Here is a 14,799-nt window from a genome sequence, read left to right on the forward strand (position 1 = left end):
ATTCCATATCCAGTAGAGAGGGGATAACCTGTAACTGAAATACCTAATTACCACAGGAATCATTACTTTTAAGTGACCTTGTGACTCCATCAGAAGAAAGCAACCTGCAAGGATCAGAAGACACATGTCTACCTTTTACCATCATGTGAAACTTCTAAATTCACAGGATAGGTAATAAATTATGGATCCCAGTAGACGGACACCCACAATCTTGAGAATGAGGGGTCTGTGAGTGCTCCCTCTGAATGGAGCGATAGTGTGCATATAGTTTTTTTTACCGAGCTCTGTCTGAATGGAATCTATCCTAGCATTGTGGATAGGCGATGCGTAACTTTGGTGGAGTATGCACTAAGCTCTTTAGCTCCCTCTAGGGGCAGATGCAAGTAGCCTACATGTTATCTTGGAGATGCGTCATACACATTTAACTAGATTCTGTATAAACAGGAGTAAAGATACAGACTGCTAATCTTCCTACAGCAAGATTAATATAACTGGCTATGAAAGTGGGCTCACCTAAAATCATATGTAAAGGGCATGCCTCGCTGAGCTTGCAGCTGCACATTAACAAATTCTGGATCACTCTACTGGTCATACGGCGAAGACAACATATGGTGTAGTTCAGTTCTAGAGCATCCTAAAGTATTTACAAGTCTCTGAAGAACACTTGGCACTGCCAACGTATGGACGGCATCATCAAACATGTCTGTCTTTCATAAGAGATTAATTAATAGATGCTTTCATACTGCTGTAATTAGTTGTTTTCAGTTGCAACATCAAGGAGAAGGAATGTGAAGGCTTCTAAAGAGAAGCTGCATACCTTGTATATAATAACCAACACATAGTGTCTTCTACTGCAACTGTTCCACTATAGCCGATACTTAGGCCCCTTTCACATGAGCGTGTTTTCCGCACGGGTGCAATGTGTGACATCAACACATTGCGCCCACACTGAATCCTGACCCATTAATTTCAATGGGTCTGTGTACATAAGCGTTTTTTTTTTCACGCATCAGTTCTGCGCTGCGTGAAAAACAAAGCATGTTTAACTGTGTTAATTCATAGTTTTGATGCTTTCAGTGTGAATCTACAATTTTCATAGTCATGAAAATTAAGAAAACTCTTTGAATGAGAAGGTGTGTCCAAACTTTTGGTCTGTACTGTATACACACAGTGCTATTAATCATGCATAGCCCCTCCCTCCTGTACCGATAGCTCTTCATTGGAGATAGAAAAAGCAGATATAAATGTATAAATTACAGCTTTTACAGAATCTTTTCCCACAAAACAATACAGTTGCAAGAAAAAGTATGTGAACCCTTTGGAATGATATGGATTTCTGCACAAATTGGTCATAAAATGTGATCTGATCTTCATCTAAGTGACAACAATATCCAATCACAGTCTGCTTAAACTAATAACACACAAAGAATTAAATGTTACCATGTTTTTATTGAACACACCATGTAAACATTTACAGTGCAGGTGGAAAAAGTATGTGAACCCTTGGATTTAATAACTGGTTGAACCTCCTTTGGCAGCAATAACTTCAACCAAACGTTTCCTGTAGTTGCAGAACAGACGTGTACAACGGTCAGGAGTAATTCTTGACCATTCCTCTTTACAGAACTGTTTCAGTTCAGCAATATTCTTGGGAGGTCTGGTGTGAATCGCTTTCTTGAGGTCATGCCACAGCATCTCAATCGGGTTGAGGTCAGGACTCTGACTGGGCCACTCCAGAAGGCGTATTTTCTTCTGTTTAAGCCATTCTGTTGTTGATTTACTTCTATGCTTTGGGTGGTTGTCCTGTTGCAACACCCATCTTCTGTTGAGCTTCAGCTGGTGGACAGATGGCCTTAAGTTCTCCTGCAAAATGTCTTGATAAACTTGGGAATTCCTTTTTCCTTCGATGATAGCAATCCGTCCAGGCCCTGACTCAGCAAAGCAGCCCCAAACCATGATGCCCCCACCACCATACTTCACAGTTGGGATGAGGTTTTGATGTTGGTGTGCTGTGCCTCTTTTTCTCCACACATAGTGTTGTGTGTTTCTTCCAAACAACTCAACTTTGGTTTCATCTGTCCACAGAATATTTTGCCAGTACTGCTGTGGAACATCCAGGTGCTCTTGTGAAAACTGTAAACGTGCAGCAATGTTTTTTTTGGACAGCAGTGGCTTCCTCTGTGGTATCCTCCCATGAAATCCATTCTTGTTTAGTGTTTTACGTATCATAGATTCGCTAACAGGGATGTTACCATATGCCAGAGACTTTTGTAAGTCTTTAGCTGACACTCTCGGATTCTTCTTCACCTCATTGAGCAGTCTGCGCTGTGCTCTTGCAGTCATCTTTACAGGACGGCCACTCCTAGGGAGAGTAGCAGCAGTGCTGAACTTTCTCCATTTATAGACAATTTGTCTTACCGTGGACTGATGAACAGCAAGGCTTTTGGAGATACTTTTATAACCCTTTCCAGCTTTATGCAAGTCAACAATTCTTAATTGTAGGTCTTCTGAGAGCTCTTTTGTGCGAGGCATCATTTACATCAGGCAATGCTTCTTGTGAAAAGCAAACCCAGAACTGGTGTGTGTTTTTTATAGGGCAGGGCAGCTGTAATTAACACCTCCAATCTCATCTCATTGATTGGACTCCAGTTGGCTGACACCTCACTCCAATTAGCTCTTGGAGATGTCATTAGTCTAGGGGTTCACATACTTTTTCCACCTGCACTGTGAATGTTTACATGGTGTGTTCAATAAAAACATGGTAACATTTAATTCTTTGTGTGTGATTAGTTTAAACAGACTGTGATTGTCTATTGTTGTGACTTAGATAAAGATCAGATCACATTTTATGACCAATTTGTGCAGAAATCCATATCATTCCAAATGGTTCACATACTTTTTCTTGCAACTGTTTATCTCCTGCTCTATAACATGCTGCTTTCAGATTGCATTGCATTTTGTGGTGACAGGTTCTCTTTAACTATCAAGGGTTATTATCCATAATGGTTCAGATACCCTCTCATCTAAAAGAATTGTATTTAACTCTGCCGATCCAACATTTCTATATTTTCAGTTCTGCTGATCCAGCATTAGACTGCTTCATCGGAATGCAAGAACTACAATACAATAGCTCAGAACACTTCAGCTTCCAAACCAGGAAGTATACAGCTGAGGTGTGACGGGTTAGGCTCAAAGGTATAGGACTAGTTATTTAGTAGGTTGGGTCTTGTTATACTACACAAACAGGTCTACTGTGACCTGTTCAGATGAGGACCTCATCTACACACACTTACCATCATTTACATGAAGTTGCATTTCATGGAGTTTCTGCTGAGATGCTACATGTTCCAATTTTGCAGCTCTTTCAAAATGTCTTAAAGCCTCCTGTCTGCTGGCTGGAACCCCAAATCCTCTTTCGTAACACACGCCAAGATTATACCGACTTTGTACATCCTGTTAAATTGAGACATAGATGAACTGTACAGTCTCATGATATTTCCCATTATCTGTCTGCACAGTGCTGGACCTTCTAAACTAGGGGACAACAACCTGCATACAAGTATATTCAATCAAATATGTTGCCCTCAGTGTCAAACCTTTTTCCATCTCTGTCTGTATTTTTTTTTTTTAAACTCCCTTTCTACAATAATGACAGAAATGGCTATAAAAAAGTCTGAATTCACTTTCATGAAAGACACAAAGTAGAAGCTGTAAAATGGGACTGTAATATATAATTGCATATGTAAAGACTCAGCACTAGTACGTCTGCATGGACTAATACCTACCCCATTTTCAGCTGCCATCCAAAAATATTTGGCTGCTTTCTGAGGATCAAAATGTGATTCTTTACTATAGAAGACCCCCAGATAGGCTTGAGCCTGTAAAGAAAAATGCACATTGATAATGTTCTCCCAGCTAAGTATACGGAGCACTTTTACCTAAAACTTAAAAATGTATCAGCAAAGCAGAATTTATTTTTTTACGTGACATCAAATTGTCACTTGGAACATGATCATTGTCAAAAGTTGCTTAGAAGCTAATTAACAAATGACAATCAAAAATACTCTTCAATACACAGACCATCTAAAGTGTATGAGTGTGTCCTGACTGACGGACAAGGAAGGATCAGGCATGTTGGATTTCAACATGCCAATCCTTTTTCTCACAGGAGTTCAAGCAATAGCTGGCTAAAGTGTATGTACGGCTTTTTATTTTATTTTTATGTGCCAATTGGTATAATAGCCCAGTGGAGATATCACAGATATACTGCCAGTCTCTGCGGGCAGCCGTATCGGTCAATGGCTCTACTCATAGCCGTGCCACTGAGCACTTTCTCTGAGAAGCTTTTAGTGTGACTATATCCTCCTCATCCTGAAGAGGAGTGCCTGCTCTGACTACAACCCTAAGTTATATATTTCAAGCTCTGCATAAAAAGGGTGAACTTAGCTGCCTTCCAACAGGTGGCGCCAGAGGCACAGCTTTCTTTTTCTTGTGGAAAGCAAGCTAATTTCCCCAGAGGAGCACTCCATGACTTTATGACCCCTTTATGCCTGCTAGGCACTATCCATAAGCAGAAACAGCACCCCCAACATCCTCCTCAATCACCAACCTCCTTCACCCCCGCTTCAGCTGCTTCTTGCATCATTTTAACTGCTGAATGGGTGTCTTCAGGTTTTGCATTAATGACATAACGGGCATAGCGATATTTGGCTTGCTGATGCCCTCCTCTGGCAGCTAAGAGATAAAACTCTGCAGACTGTAGAAGTAAAAATAGAAAAAATAAGCACAATAGAAAGAATGCGATACAAAAACAACTACATTTGATACATTTATGATACACATATTGTACACCTGTAGTTTTGCAGTGAATGGTCGTAGGCACTACCTTGTGAACATACATACACAACAGGACTAACTATACCGAGAGAATATGACAGACAGTGCTCCAGACAAAAAAAAATGACCAGGAGCCATTGGCTCCTAAACTAAAAAATTTAGGAGCCAAATTACATTTTTTAGTCGCCAAATTTAAAATGCATATAATTAAAAAAAAAAAGGACTTTGAGAAGATGAGACGCAGGTGCACTACATATAGGAGAAAACAGCACCACGTGCCTCTCACATCCAGGGACATTTTCTGGGAAACAAGGTGACTAAAAATGGCGAATTGCGTGGTTTAGAGTTTTTTTTTTCTGTTACGGCCTTCACCGAGCGGAAATATTTTTTAATATTTTAATAGCTCACACTTTTTGGGACGTGGCGATATGTAATATGTTCTTTATTGTTTATAAATTTTATATGTAAAACTGGGAAGGGGGCCATTTAAACTTTTAGTATTTTTATTTTTATTTTTTTTTTACTTTTTATTTAACAACCATTTCTTCCCTTAGGGACTAGAACCTGGATCTTTTCATCCCTTGTGCTATTCACCCTGATAGAGATCTATCAGGGTGAATAGGATCTCACATCTCCCTGCTGCCCTGGGCTCTGTGCACACAGCAGCATGAAGCTGAACATGGTAGCCAGGGCTTCAGTAGCGTAACTTATCAGCAGGCTGCATAGAGCGGCGCCCAGGGATCTAAGTGCACTTACTATTATTCCTGGGCGCCGCTCCGCTCGTCCGCTGTGGCCCCCGGTATTTTCAGCATTCAGAGGAAGGAGGAGGAGACGCCAGTGTCTCTCCGTCTCCATAACAGCAGCGCTGTCCAATCGCAGCGCAGAGCTCAGAGCCAGGGAGAAAAAACCTCCCTGGCTCTGAGTTCTGTGCTGTGATTGGACAGCGCTGCTGTCAGGGAGAAGGACAGACACTGGCGTCTCCTCCTCCTTTCTCTGAATGCTGAAAATACCGGGGGCCACAGCGGACGAACAGAGCGGCGCCCAGGAATAATAGTAAGTGCACTTAGATCCCTGGGCGCCGCTCTATGCAGCCTGCTGATAAGTTCATATTCTTTGGACCCATGAAAGGTCCTCTTTGACTCCTTCATACAATTGTCTGCAGCGGTATCGCAGACCGGGCACCCGGCCTCAATAACAGGGCATGCGATCTGTGGCACCTGAGGGGTTAATGGCCGCGGATCGTCTGCCCTGTTATTGAGGCCGGGTGCCCGGTCTGTGATACCGCTGCAGACACTTATGTTTTACATTCATTGGCGGCGCAGTGGCGACAGCTCCTCCCTGCTATATCCCCATTGGTGGTAGTGGCGGCCGCGTCACAGTGGAGAGGGAGGGACTCCTTCCTTCTCCACTGTGCCGTGTGCTAGTGAAGGGAACTTAGGCTGCGCAGGATCGCAGCGGTACAGTCGCAAATGGCGACAAGACTAAAAAGTCTTGTCGCCATCTGCAAATTTTAAGGCGCATTGGCGACCGTTTTGGTCGCCATCTGGAGCCCTGACAGATAATGCATGCTACCAAGTCAAGTAGGTATAATGGTAACGTTCAACTGGTACTAGCTCTGAAAGCTGCACCATCAGATAATGGCTAAAGCGTGGTTCAAACCTATAATCCCCGTATATAATTTTGGCGTGAGAAGCGTTTCAGATCCAGTTTTTGTGGGGAAAAAAATGTGTGGAAAGTTCCTCTCTGTTGTAAAACACATTTTTGTTCTCTATCTTTTCACATTGAAGGTAATAACAAATAAACTAAATAAAAAACACAAAAAAGGACAAGCCCTCTAGCGTGAGCATGGTTGTAGAGGCAGAGGCGTACATAGAGAAGTAAGGGCCCCATAGCAGGGATCAAACCAGGCCCCCCACACAGGACAGAAGGGTTTCCGCCTAAACCCCTTTCAATAACCTTTGGGCCATTTTTCCACTGCCTCATTTGCTAAAAGTTGTTCCTTTAGAGCAGGGGTGCTCAACCTGCGGCCCTCTAGCTGTTGTAAAACTACAACTCCAACAATGCCCTGCTGTAGGCTGATAGCTGTAGGCTGTCTGGGAATGCTGGGAGTTGTAGTTTTGCAACAGCTGGAGAGCCGCAGGTTGAGCATGCCTGCTTTAGAGGGTAGAGTCCTGACCAAGTTTTCACCTCCAGTAGAAGAGATAATCCCAACTAAGACTGGCCCGCCTCTTGCCCTGGGCCCCATAGCAGTCGCATGGTCTACTGCTATGGTAGTTACGCTCCTGTGTTTAACAAGTGGGAGGCACATATGGAAACTGTTGTAATTCCTACACCGTTCACCTGATTTGGATGTAAATACCCTTAAATTAAAGCTGGCAGTCTGCAGTTAAAGCACATCTTGTTTGTTTCATGTCAAATCCATTGTGGTGGTGTATAGAGCCAAAAATGTTAGAATTGTGTCGCTGCCCCAATATTTGTGGACCTGACTGTGATTATATAGACACCATAGCTGTGGTGACACTGGCAGTTCAGACTGACCGTCTCCTTGGCCTATATAGCTACCATGAGCTAAATGCAGTATCATGACTCCGGAGGAATTTCACTTCAACCTCTTCATGACAAGACACTTAGTGATAGTGATTCTGCACACTTGTTGGTTTAATGGCCCTAACATTTTTATTTGTTGGGTTGCCAAAATGATTTTTATGCCACACACGGCTGTTTTGACTACAGTTTTATTTTTCTTATATATTTTTTTGGTGTTATAAGTGGTAAACTGCACAACAGGACCCGTGCATAATACGGACTCTTATGATTCAGTCACTATGGAACGGTCACTTTTAGTATCTATATTATTTTTTTGCACTAATATATATTGACCATTTTTATCTGTATTAAATGATTCATATATGATGATGCATGCACTTTATGATTCATTATTTTTATTAATATTTCTATATTTTATAATAGAAAATATGTTTTTAACTTGGGTACTTATGACTGTATTTGCATTTGGCATTTCCTTTTTTGTATGCAATATTGCTATAATTATATCAGCATCAGGATTCGTGTTGCCATCCTCCCCTTATGTGTATGGGCACTATTCTGTTATCATGGTGTATGCAGTGCATCACGTGTGGCCTGCCACGTGGCACTGGATATGACGTGTTGCTGTATGTCGGTCTATTGCCAGGGTTGGCGGTTCCCGGAGGAGTATATACAGAGTATATACTCCACTGTTTATCAGACCTTCTGAGGAAGCTTATTTTTTTAACGCATCTTGAGGTTTCTTGTCCTCCCATACCCAGGATCCCCCAACTTGTTAAAAGGTAGGTAGTCTGGTTTGGGGAAGGGGAAACATGTGTCCAATGTGTGCTTATTGTAGCCTATGGCAGTATTGTATATAACTATGTTTTCACTTTGTTGGGTGCAGTCAGTATTTACTGCTGTGTCTTACCCCATGTAATATCTGGACATGCTACTGCTGCTCCGTTGCTGCCATTTTGGGATTATTAAGTTTATATTTGTGATTGAATAGCCATTATTGCTTATATATGGCTACATGTATCCCATGGCCCTACTCCATGCTGACTGTGACATATAGAATATTCTTTTGGGGGTAGTCCTCTGTATTTATGCAATTGCGGACAAGAATAGGCATTTCTATGGGGGTGCCAGCCAGGTGTATTGCGGATCCACAATTTGAGGAGCCGCAATGCAATACGGACGTGTGAATGGACCCTTAGGGTGAGATTATTTCATTGTTGATTTTGGCGATATCGTCAATTTTATTGGGATGTTTTTTAACTTACTAAAGACACATCTGATATTTTATACATGGGTCTTGCTTCCTCCTTTTTCCCAAGGGAACTTGTGCTTTAGGTTATATTGGTAAGGGGCCCATGATTATTATTATTATTATTTTTTTTACAGGCGTTACTATAGGTTTATGCATGATGCTAGCCGGGCATCGCAGTTGCATCTCTCCATGTCAAATCTACAGAAAGGGTGAAAGAGTAAGACTAGAGGGTTTTCCAGGACTTTTGTATAGATTGCCTATCCTTAGGATGTCATGAATATCAGATCAGATTTCTTGGCTGTTCTGTAGTAGATTCAGCACTGTGTACTGGACAGGGTTGTGAGATTCTGGTGGTTATTTCCAGCAACTGAGCTACTGCAAGCCCCACTGATCAGATATTAAAGGGGTTGTTCAGGTTCAGAGCTGATCCCGGACATAACCTCTTCTTCACCCCTGCAGCCCATACGAGTTGAACATCGGAGCATTTTATGCTCCAATGCTCCCCCTTGCCCTGCGCTGTATGGCGCAGGGCAAGGGCTTTTTGTTTACATTTTTACACTGCTAAGCACAGGCTTCCGTCTAGCAGTGTTCCCAGTGATGTCACCAGCACTAATGGGCGGTCTTTAGCACTGCCCTAGCCTGGGCTAAAGACCGCCCAATAGCAGAGGCCGATACATGTCACCGGATCTTCTCCGATGCTCAACTCATGCTGGCTGACTGGGTGAAGAAGGGGTTATGTCCGGGTTCAGAGCTTTAATGACCTATCGTAAGGACAGGCCATCGATATAAAATGCCTGGAAAACCCCTTTATGTGTGGATTATAGATGATCAACTCTGCGTACCCTATGCTATGCTCACAGTCACATAATAGCACATACTTTAGCCATATCTTTCTTGACACCTTTCCCTTTCTCATAGCATACAGCTGTGTTGTACTGAGCCTTGCTGTAGCCGGCTTCTGCAGACTCCCGGAAAAACTGGAAGGCAGTTCCATAGTCTTCACTGTCTCTTGCACTGACGATACCTGCGGAAAAAGTTTACAAAAAGAGATCAATGAATGCAAATCTGCTCTGATTATTAAAGATGAGAAGTAGAACGACTGCACCAGTAAGAGCACAGGTTAGACTGTGACTTGGTTCAGCACTACATTTTCTTGGCAGAGGACGGACTCCTATGATCCTGAGAATGAAGGGGACCACAGTGCTGGTTTTGCGGTGTCCTCTTCACCGTTTTTCCTTGCGTAGTGGTGACCCTGCCATCCTCTGTGCAGTGAACTGAAGCCACAAGCCTGTTTAGGGGACTGAGGCCCAGCTGCAGTTCCCCTGGGAGCTCAGCTTCTATGGAAAACTTAAGGAGGACCTTTCACCGGTCCTGACGTTACAATACAAGTACCTGGCACTGTAGGACATTATTAGTAGATGTAAATCACTGTAATGTTTTTACGGCTGCTCTGTTGCCCCGCTATGCCCCCTGTTCTGGTTTTGCGCCCTGTATGCTAATAGATAGCATTGTTAGGCCTCTTTCACACGACCAGTGTTTTTTTCCATTTACGGGCCGTTTTTTGTGTTCCGTATACGGAACCATAAATTTTTAGGCTCCATTCACACGTCCGTGGTGTGTTGCGGACTCACAAATTACGGATCCGCAACACACCCGCCCGGCACCCCTATAGAAATGCCTATTCTTGTCCACAAGCTGCGGAAAAGAATAGGACATGTTCTATCTTTTGTGGAGCTGCGGACCTGAAGATCGGGGCCGTGCTCTGCAAATGCAGATGCTGACAGCACACTGTGTGCTGTCCGCATCCATTCCGTCCCCATAGAAAATGAATGGGTCCGCACCCGTTCCGCAAAATTGCGGAACGAATGCGGACCTATTTGCAGAACGTGTGAATGGAGCCTAATGGTTCCGCAAAAAAAAACGGAATGTACTCTGTATGCATTCCGTTTCCGTATTTCCGTTCCGTTGAAAGATAGAACATGTCCTATTATTGCCCGCAAATTATGTTCTGTGGCTCCATTCAAGTCATGGGTCCGCAAAAAAAAAAAAAAAAACGGAACACATACGGAAATGCATCCGTATGTCTTCCGTATCCGTTCCGTTTTTGCAGAACCATCTATTGAAAATTTCATGCCCAGCCCAATTTTTTCTATGTAATTACTGTATATGCCATACGGAAAAACGGAAACAAAAAACGGAACAGATCCGTGAAAAACGGACCGCAAAACACTTAAAAAGCCATGCGGTCGTGTGAAAGAGGCCTTACAGGGAGGAATAGACGCCAGTTTTCTCCTTCGACCTGGCTGTGAGATGTCCAATCGCAGCGGAGCGCATAATAGCCAGGGAGGAGGTAGTTTGTTTTTTTCTCCCTGGCTTTGACGCGGTCCGCTGCGATTGGACAGCACATAGCGAGAAGGAGAAAACTAGCGTCTATTCCTCCCTGTAACGATGCTATCTATTAGCATACAGGGCGCAAAACCAGAACGCGGGGCACAGCGGGGCAACAGAGCAGCCAATCGGAAAAAATGACATCTACTAGCAATGCCCTACAGTGCCAGGTACTTATATTGTAATGTCAGGACCGGTGAAAGGTCCTCTTTAGAAGGGGCTGAAGTGTTAAACCAGCACTGCAGCCCCTATATTCTGAGGATCAGAGGGTGTCCCAGAGGTCAGTAAGTTAATAATTACAAGGGAAATTGTGCATGATCACGTTTCCCATTTATACTATAACGGCTGACTGTTACCAAAGATATTCAGCACTGTAGGCATGCTGGTCTCCGTAATGTCCAACAGTCGCGAGGCAGCACCCTGAAGAGATTCTCCAGTTTCTTCCTTTGGTTCCAATGGCTAAAATACAAAGTGAGCAATTCTCTATGTTAAGGCAAGCTCCATCTGAAACTGACCTTCAATATTAATGAAGTGCTTGCACAAGGTAATTATTTAAAAAACTACCGCAATATGCATCTCATGAAACTGTGCCGTTACCTCTTGAGTAGATTTTAACACGTTAGCCTCTCTACTGTCTGGTTCATATGAGGAGTCGATATCAAGAAAGTCCTCAGTCCGTGATTCTCCTAGAGCAGGAAAGCCAACAATACGCCAATTATAAAGAGGTGGACATGTGATATACCCTATAGTCCTGAGAGGCAGTACCCTCCAAGCTTACCTTGTTCCGCCACCTGAAGTGGGCCACTAGAGGGTGCTGAAGAGGAGAGCTCGAGGGAGGCATCTGCATCTTGCCGAGTAGCTTCACTTTGCAAACGCAGATCATTCCAGGTACAAGGCTGGATTGTTTTTGGCACAATGTGACTTTTCACAGCTTTATGTAGACAAAAAAGATGAATTAAATTCTACAGGTTACATTCTATTAACCCCACTCTATATAGACTACTACACATGTAAATCATACGAGCTTCCATTATTTCTACCTTGCCAAAGACATGACATGTACTCAGACTAATAACCTCATGCAACCCTCTCAAGAAATTTAAACAGCAGATTCCCATTATTGAAACTACTGAAATATGTGTACCACCCAGCACGCTATTTGCATCACTCCATGCCCGATGCCACACTTCACTACTTTCACATTATGTCTTTGGCCGCGGGGTAACCTACACATTAAAATAGAGGGATGCCATACTGCGAAATTCGGAACTCATAGTGTTCCATTTAATTTCTTTTACTGGATATCACTATATGAAATTACGCAGTTTACTGCTAGTAGCGAATCTGTAAAGTAATGCTTCCTGGGTACAAGTAGAAAAGCTCTCGTTCAGAAGAAGGAAATCTTCCTCTCTGGTGTTTTCTTCTTTCTGGAAAAGAATTAGGCTACTTTCACACTAGTGGCATGGACCTCCGGCAGGCTGTTCCATCGGGTGAACAGCCTGTCTGATCTGCCCTGCCGCTAATGAACGTGTGCCCCCGGACTGCCACTTCGTCCCCATTGACTATAATGGGGGCGGGGCGGATTTCCAGCAGAGGCACGGCAGCACACGGTGAGAGGCTGCCGGAATAAAACTACAATATGTCCGACATTTATTCCGGCAGCATCTCGCCGTGCCCTGCCGTGCCTCCACCCCGCCCTCATTATAGTCAATGGAGACGGAGTGGCAGTCCGGGGGCATGACGGAACAGCCTGCCGGAGGTCCGTTCCGCTAATGTGAAAGTAGCCTTATTTGGCATAATTTGCCTACTAAAATACCATGGTGATGGATCATGTGATGGACCATGTGATGAGCGCAGTGACGTCACCACAGGTCCTTTACCCAGGTCCTGAAGAAAGAAGACAGAAGAGAAGCCGGGCTGCGTGATTAATTGGATTAAGGTGAGTTAAATTATTTTTTTATTATTTTTTAACCCCTCCAGCCCTATTGTACTATGCATTCTGTATTCAGAATGCTATTATTTTCCCTTATAACCATGTTATAAGGGAAAATAATAATGATCGGGTCTCCATCCCGATCGTCTCCTAGCAACCGTGTGTGAAAATCGCACCGCATCCGCACTTGCTTGCGGATGCTTGCGATTTTTCACGGAGTCCCATTCACTTCTATGGGGCCGGCGTTGCGTGAAAAACGCACAAAGAGGAGCATGCTGCGATTTTCACGCAACGCACAAGTGATGCGTGAAAATCACCGCTCGTGTGCACAGCCCCATAGAAATTAATGGGTTTGGATTCAGTGCGGGTGCAATGCGTTCACCTCACGCATCGCATCCGCGCGGAATACTTGCCCGTGTGAAAGGGGCCTTACTGTTACCTCAAAATTCCCTGATGGAACATTGCATAAGGGGTTGTTTGAACAGGCAATACCTGTAAAAAAAAAAAAAAAACATGAGCAAACCTAAAATAATGTAACAAAATCCAATAAAAGTCTCCACTTACAGAGATTGTTGCATTGGGAGAAAGATGCAAGGATCTGTTCCAGATAAGTACTTCGAGGGCGTCTGTCTTCCCGAGAGGGACTGGTAGAGTAATGGAACGAGATCTGGCGAGCCAAATGCAGGAAAAATACAGCTGCTGCACCCTAAATCACCAAGAAAGGATCGTGAGTGTACAAGTCCATTACTAAGAGGTTATGTGAATGAGTGAATGAATGACACAGTCATAATAATAATTCAGAATTGTATAATAAATGATATATTCTCTTGCAGTGATTTTCTGACACCTGTTATGTCCTGAACCTAGTGGTATGGCGGTCCAACATATGAATGAAAAAGAGATCACTCTCTCCCCCTAAAAATGTGCAAGTAAGCAAAATCTCTGAGCACACTATAAATCATTCTATATTCAGCTGAACGGCCATACTGTCACAGGCAGACAGTGCCAATGACAGGACAGAAGGAACGTGTGAGGCTCTGCTCCATCCGCTCTGGATAATACTAATCTTCAGGAATACATTTATCTGCTCCTCCAGGACAGACCGTTTTATCACCCTCAAACTACCCTCTATCACACCGACTGGCACAGAGAACGAGCCACAACCTGCATACCGCAGAAACAACACCGACTAGGACTGAATTGTATCTACATCCTAAAACCACTGAAACGTCTCTCCCAACCGCCTTGTGACAAGCTCCTCAGTCAAATCAAAGCAGATATTCCCTGACAAACTTGATGTTATACCGGTAATTGGGCCTAAAAAGGCTCCTCCATGCTGACATTTAAAGAACTTCTCCTGCAAATCAGCAGCAATTGCCAAAGTAGCTCTTGGCTTGCGAGACATTTGTATTTCCTCTATTAAAATCAATGGTTGCTCATTTAATATATAGACTTGCTGGGGCATCTGAATCTGCTGTTCGCTAAGGCACACTGAGACTATGGCACTACCTCTATGCTGTGCATATACCCTACTAGAGCATATGGAAAAGGGCCATCTTGATGCAACAACCCCTTTAAATAGACTGATAAAGGGGCCTGCTATGGTTAATATGGAGGGCGCCTTTGTTGTCTGGCATATGGTTGGCATAGGATAATAAGCGACACAGTTTGAGAATAAAGTTTAGAAACGGGGTAATTTGAACGCACAAATCCAGAAGCCATGAAGTCACAATACTGCCTCCGCAGCCCATCCACCGTCGACAGACTGCCAGGAACACTAAGTAGACAGCTTATAGCTGCCTGACTGCAGACTGCTTATTGCTCTGTATCGCATTCAAAGAAG

General features: G+C 43.5%; 1 protein-coding gene across 1 annotated transcript in view; it reads right to left on the reverse strand.

Moving 5' to 3' along the window:
* Positions 1-14,799, reverse strand: part of DELE1 (DAP3 binding cell death enhancer 1) — a 46,763-nt gene that overhangs the window by 2,139 nt on the left and 29,825 nt on the right. Inside the window, exons 4-11 of the mRNA XM_040440994.1 lie at positions 13,521-13,662; positions 11,802-11,954; positions 11,621-11,709; positions 11,380-11,482; positions 9,514-9,659; positions 4,610-4,756; positions 3,786-3,878; positions 3,294-3,453 (exon numbers count right to left, since the gene is read on the reverse strand). Of these exons, the coding sequence (XP_040296928.1) occupies positions 3,294-3,453; positions 3,786-3,878; positions 4,610-4,756; positions 9,514-9,659; positions 11,380-11,482; positions 11,621-11,709; positions 11,802-11,954; positions 13,521-13,662 (1,033 nt within the window). The remainder of the gene's footprint in view (positions 1-3,293; positions 3,454-3,785; positions 3,879-4,609; positions 4,757-9,513; positions 9,660-11,379; positions 11,483-11,620; positions 11,710-11,801; positions 11,955-13,520; positions 13,663-14,799) is intronic.

The sequence above is a fragment of the Bufo bufo genome, chromosome 1, assembly GCF_905171765.1.
Source record: "Bufo bufo chromosome 1, aBufBuf1.1, whole genome shotgun sequence".
Taxonomy (NCBI): domain Eukaryota; kingdom Metazoa; phylum Chordata; class Amphibia; order Anura; family Bufonidae; genus Bufo; species Bufo bufo.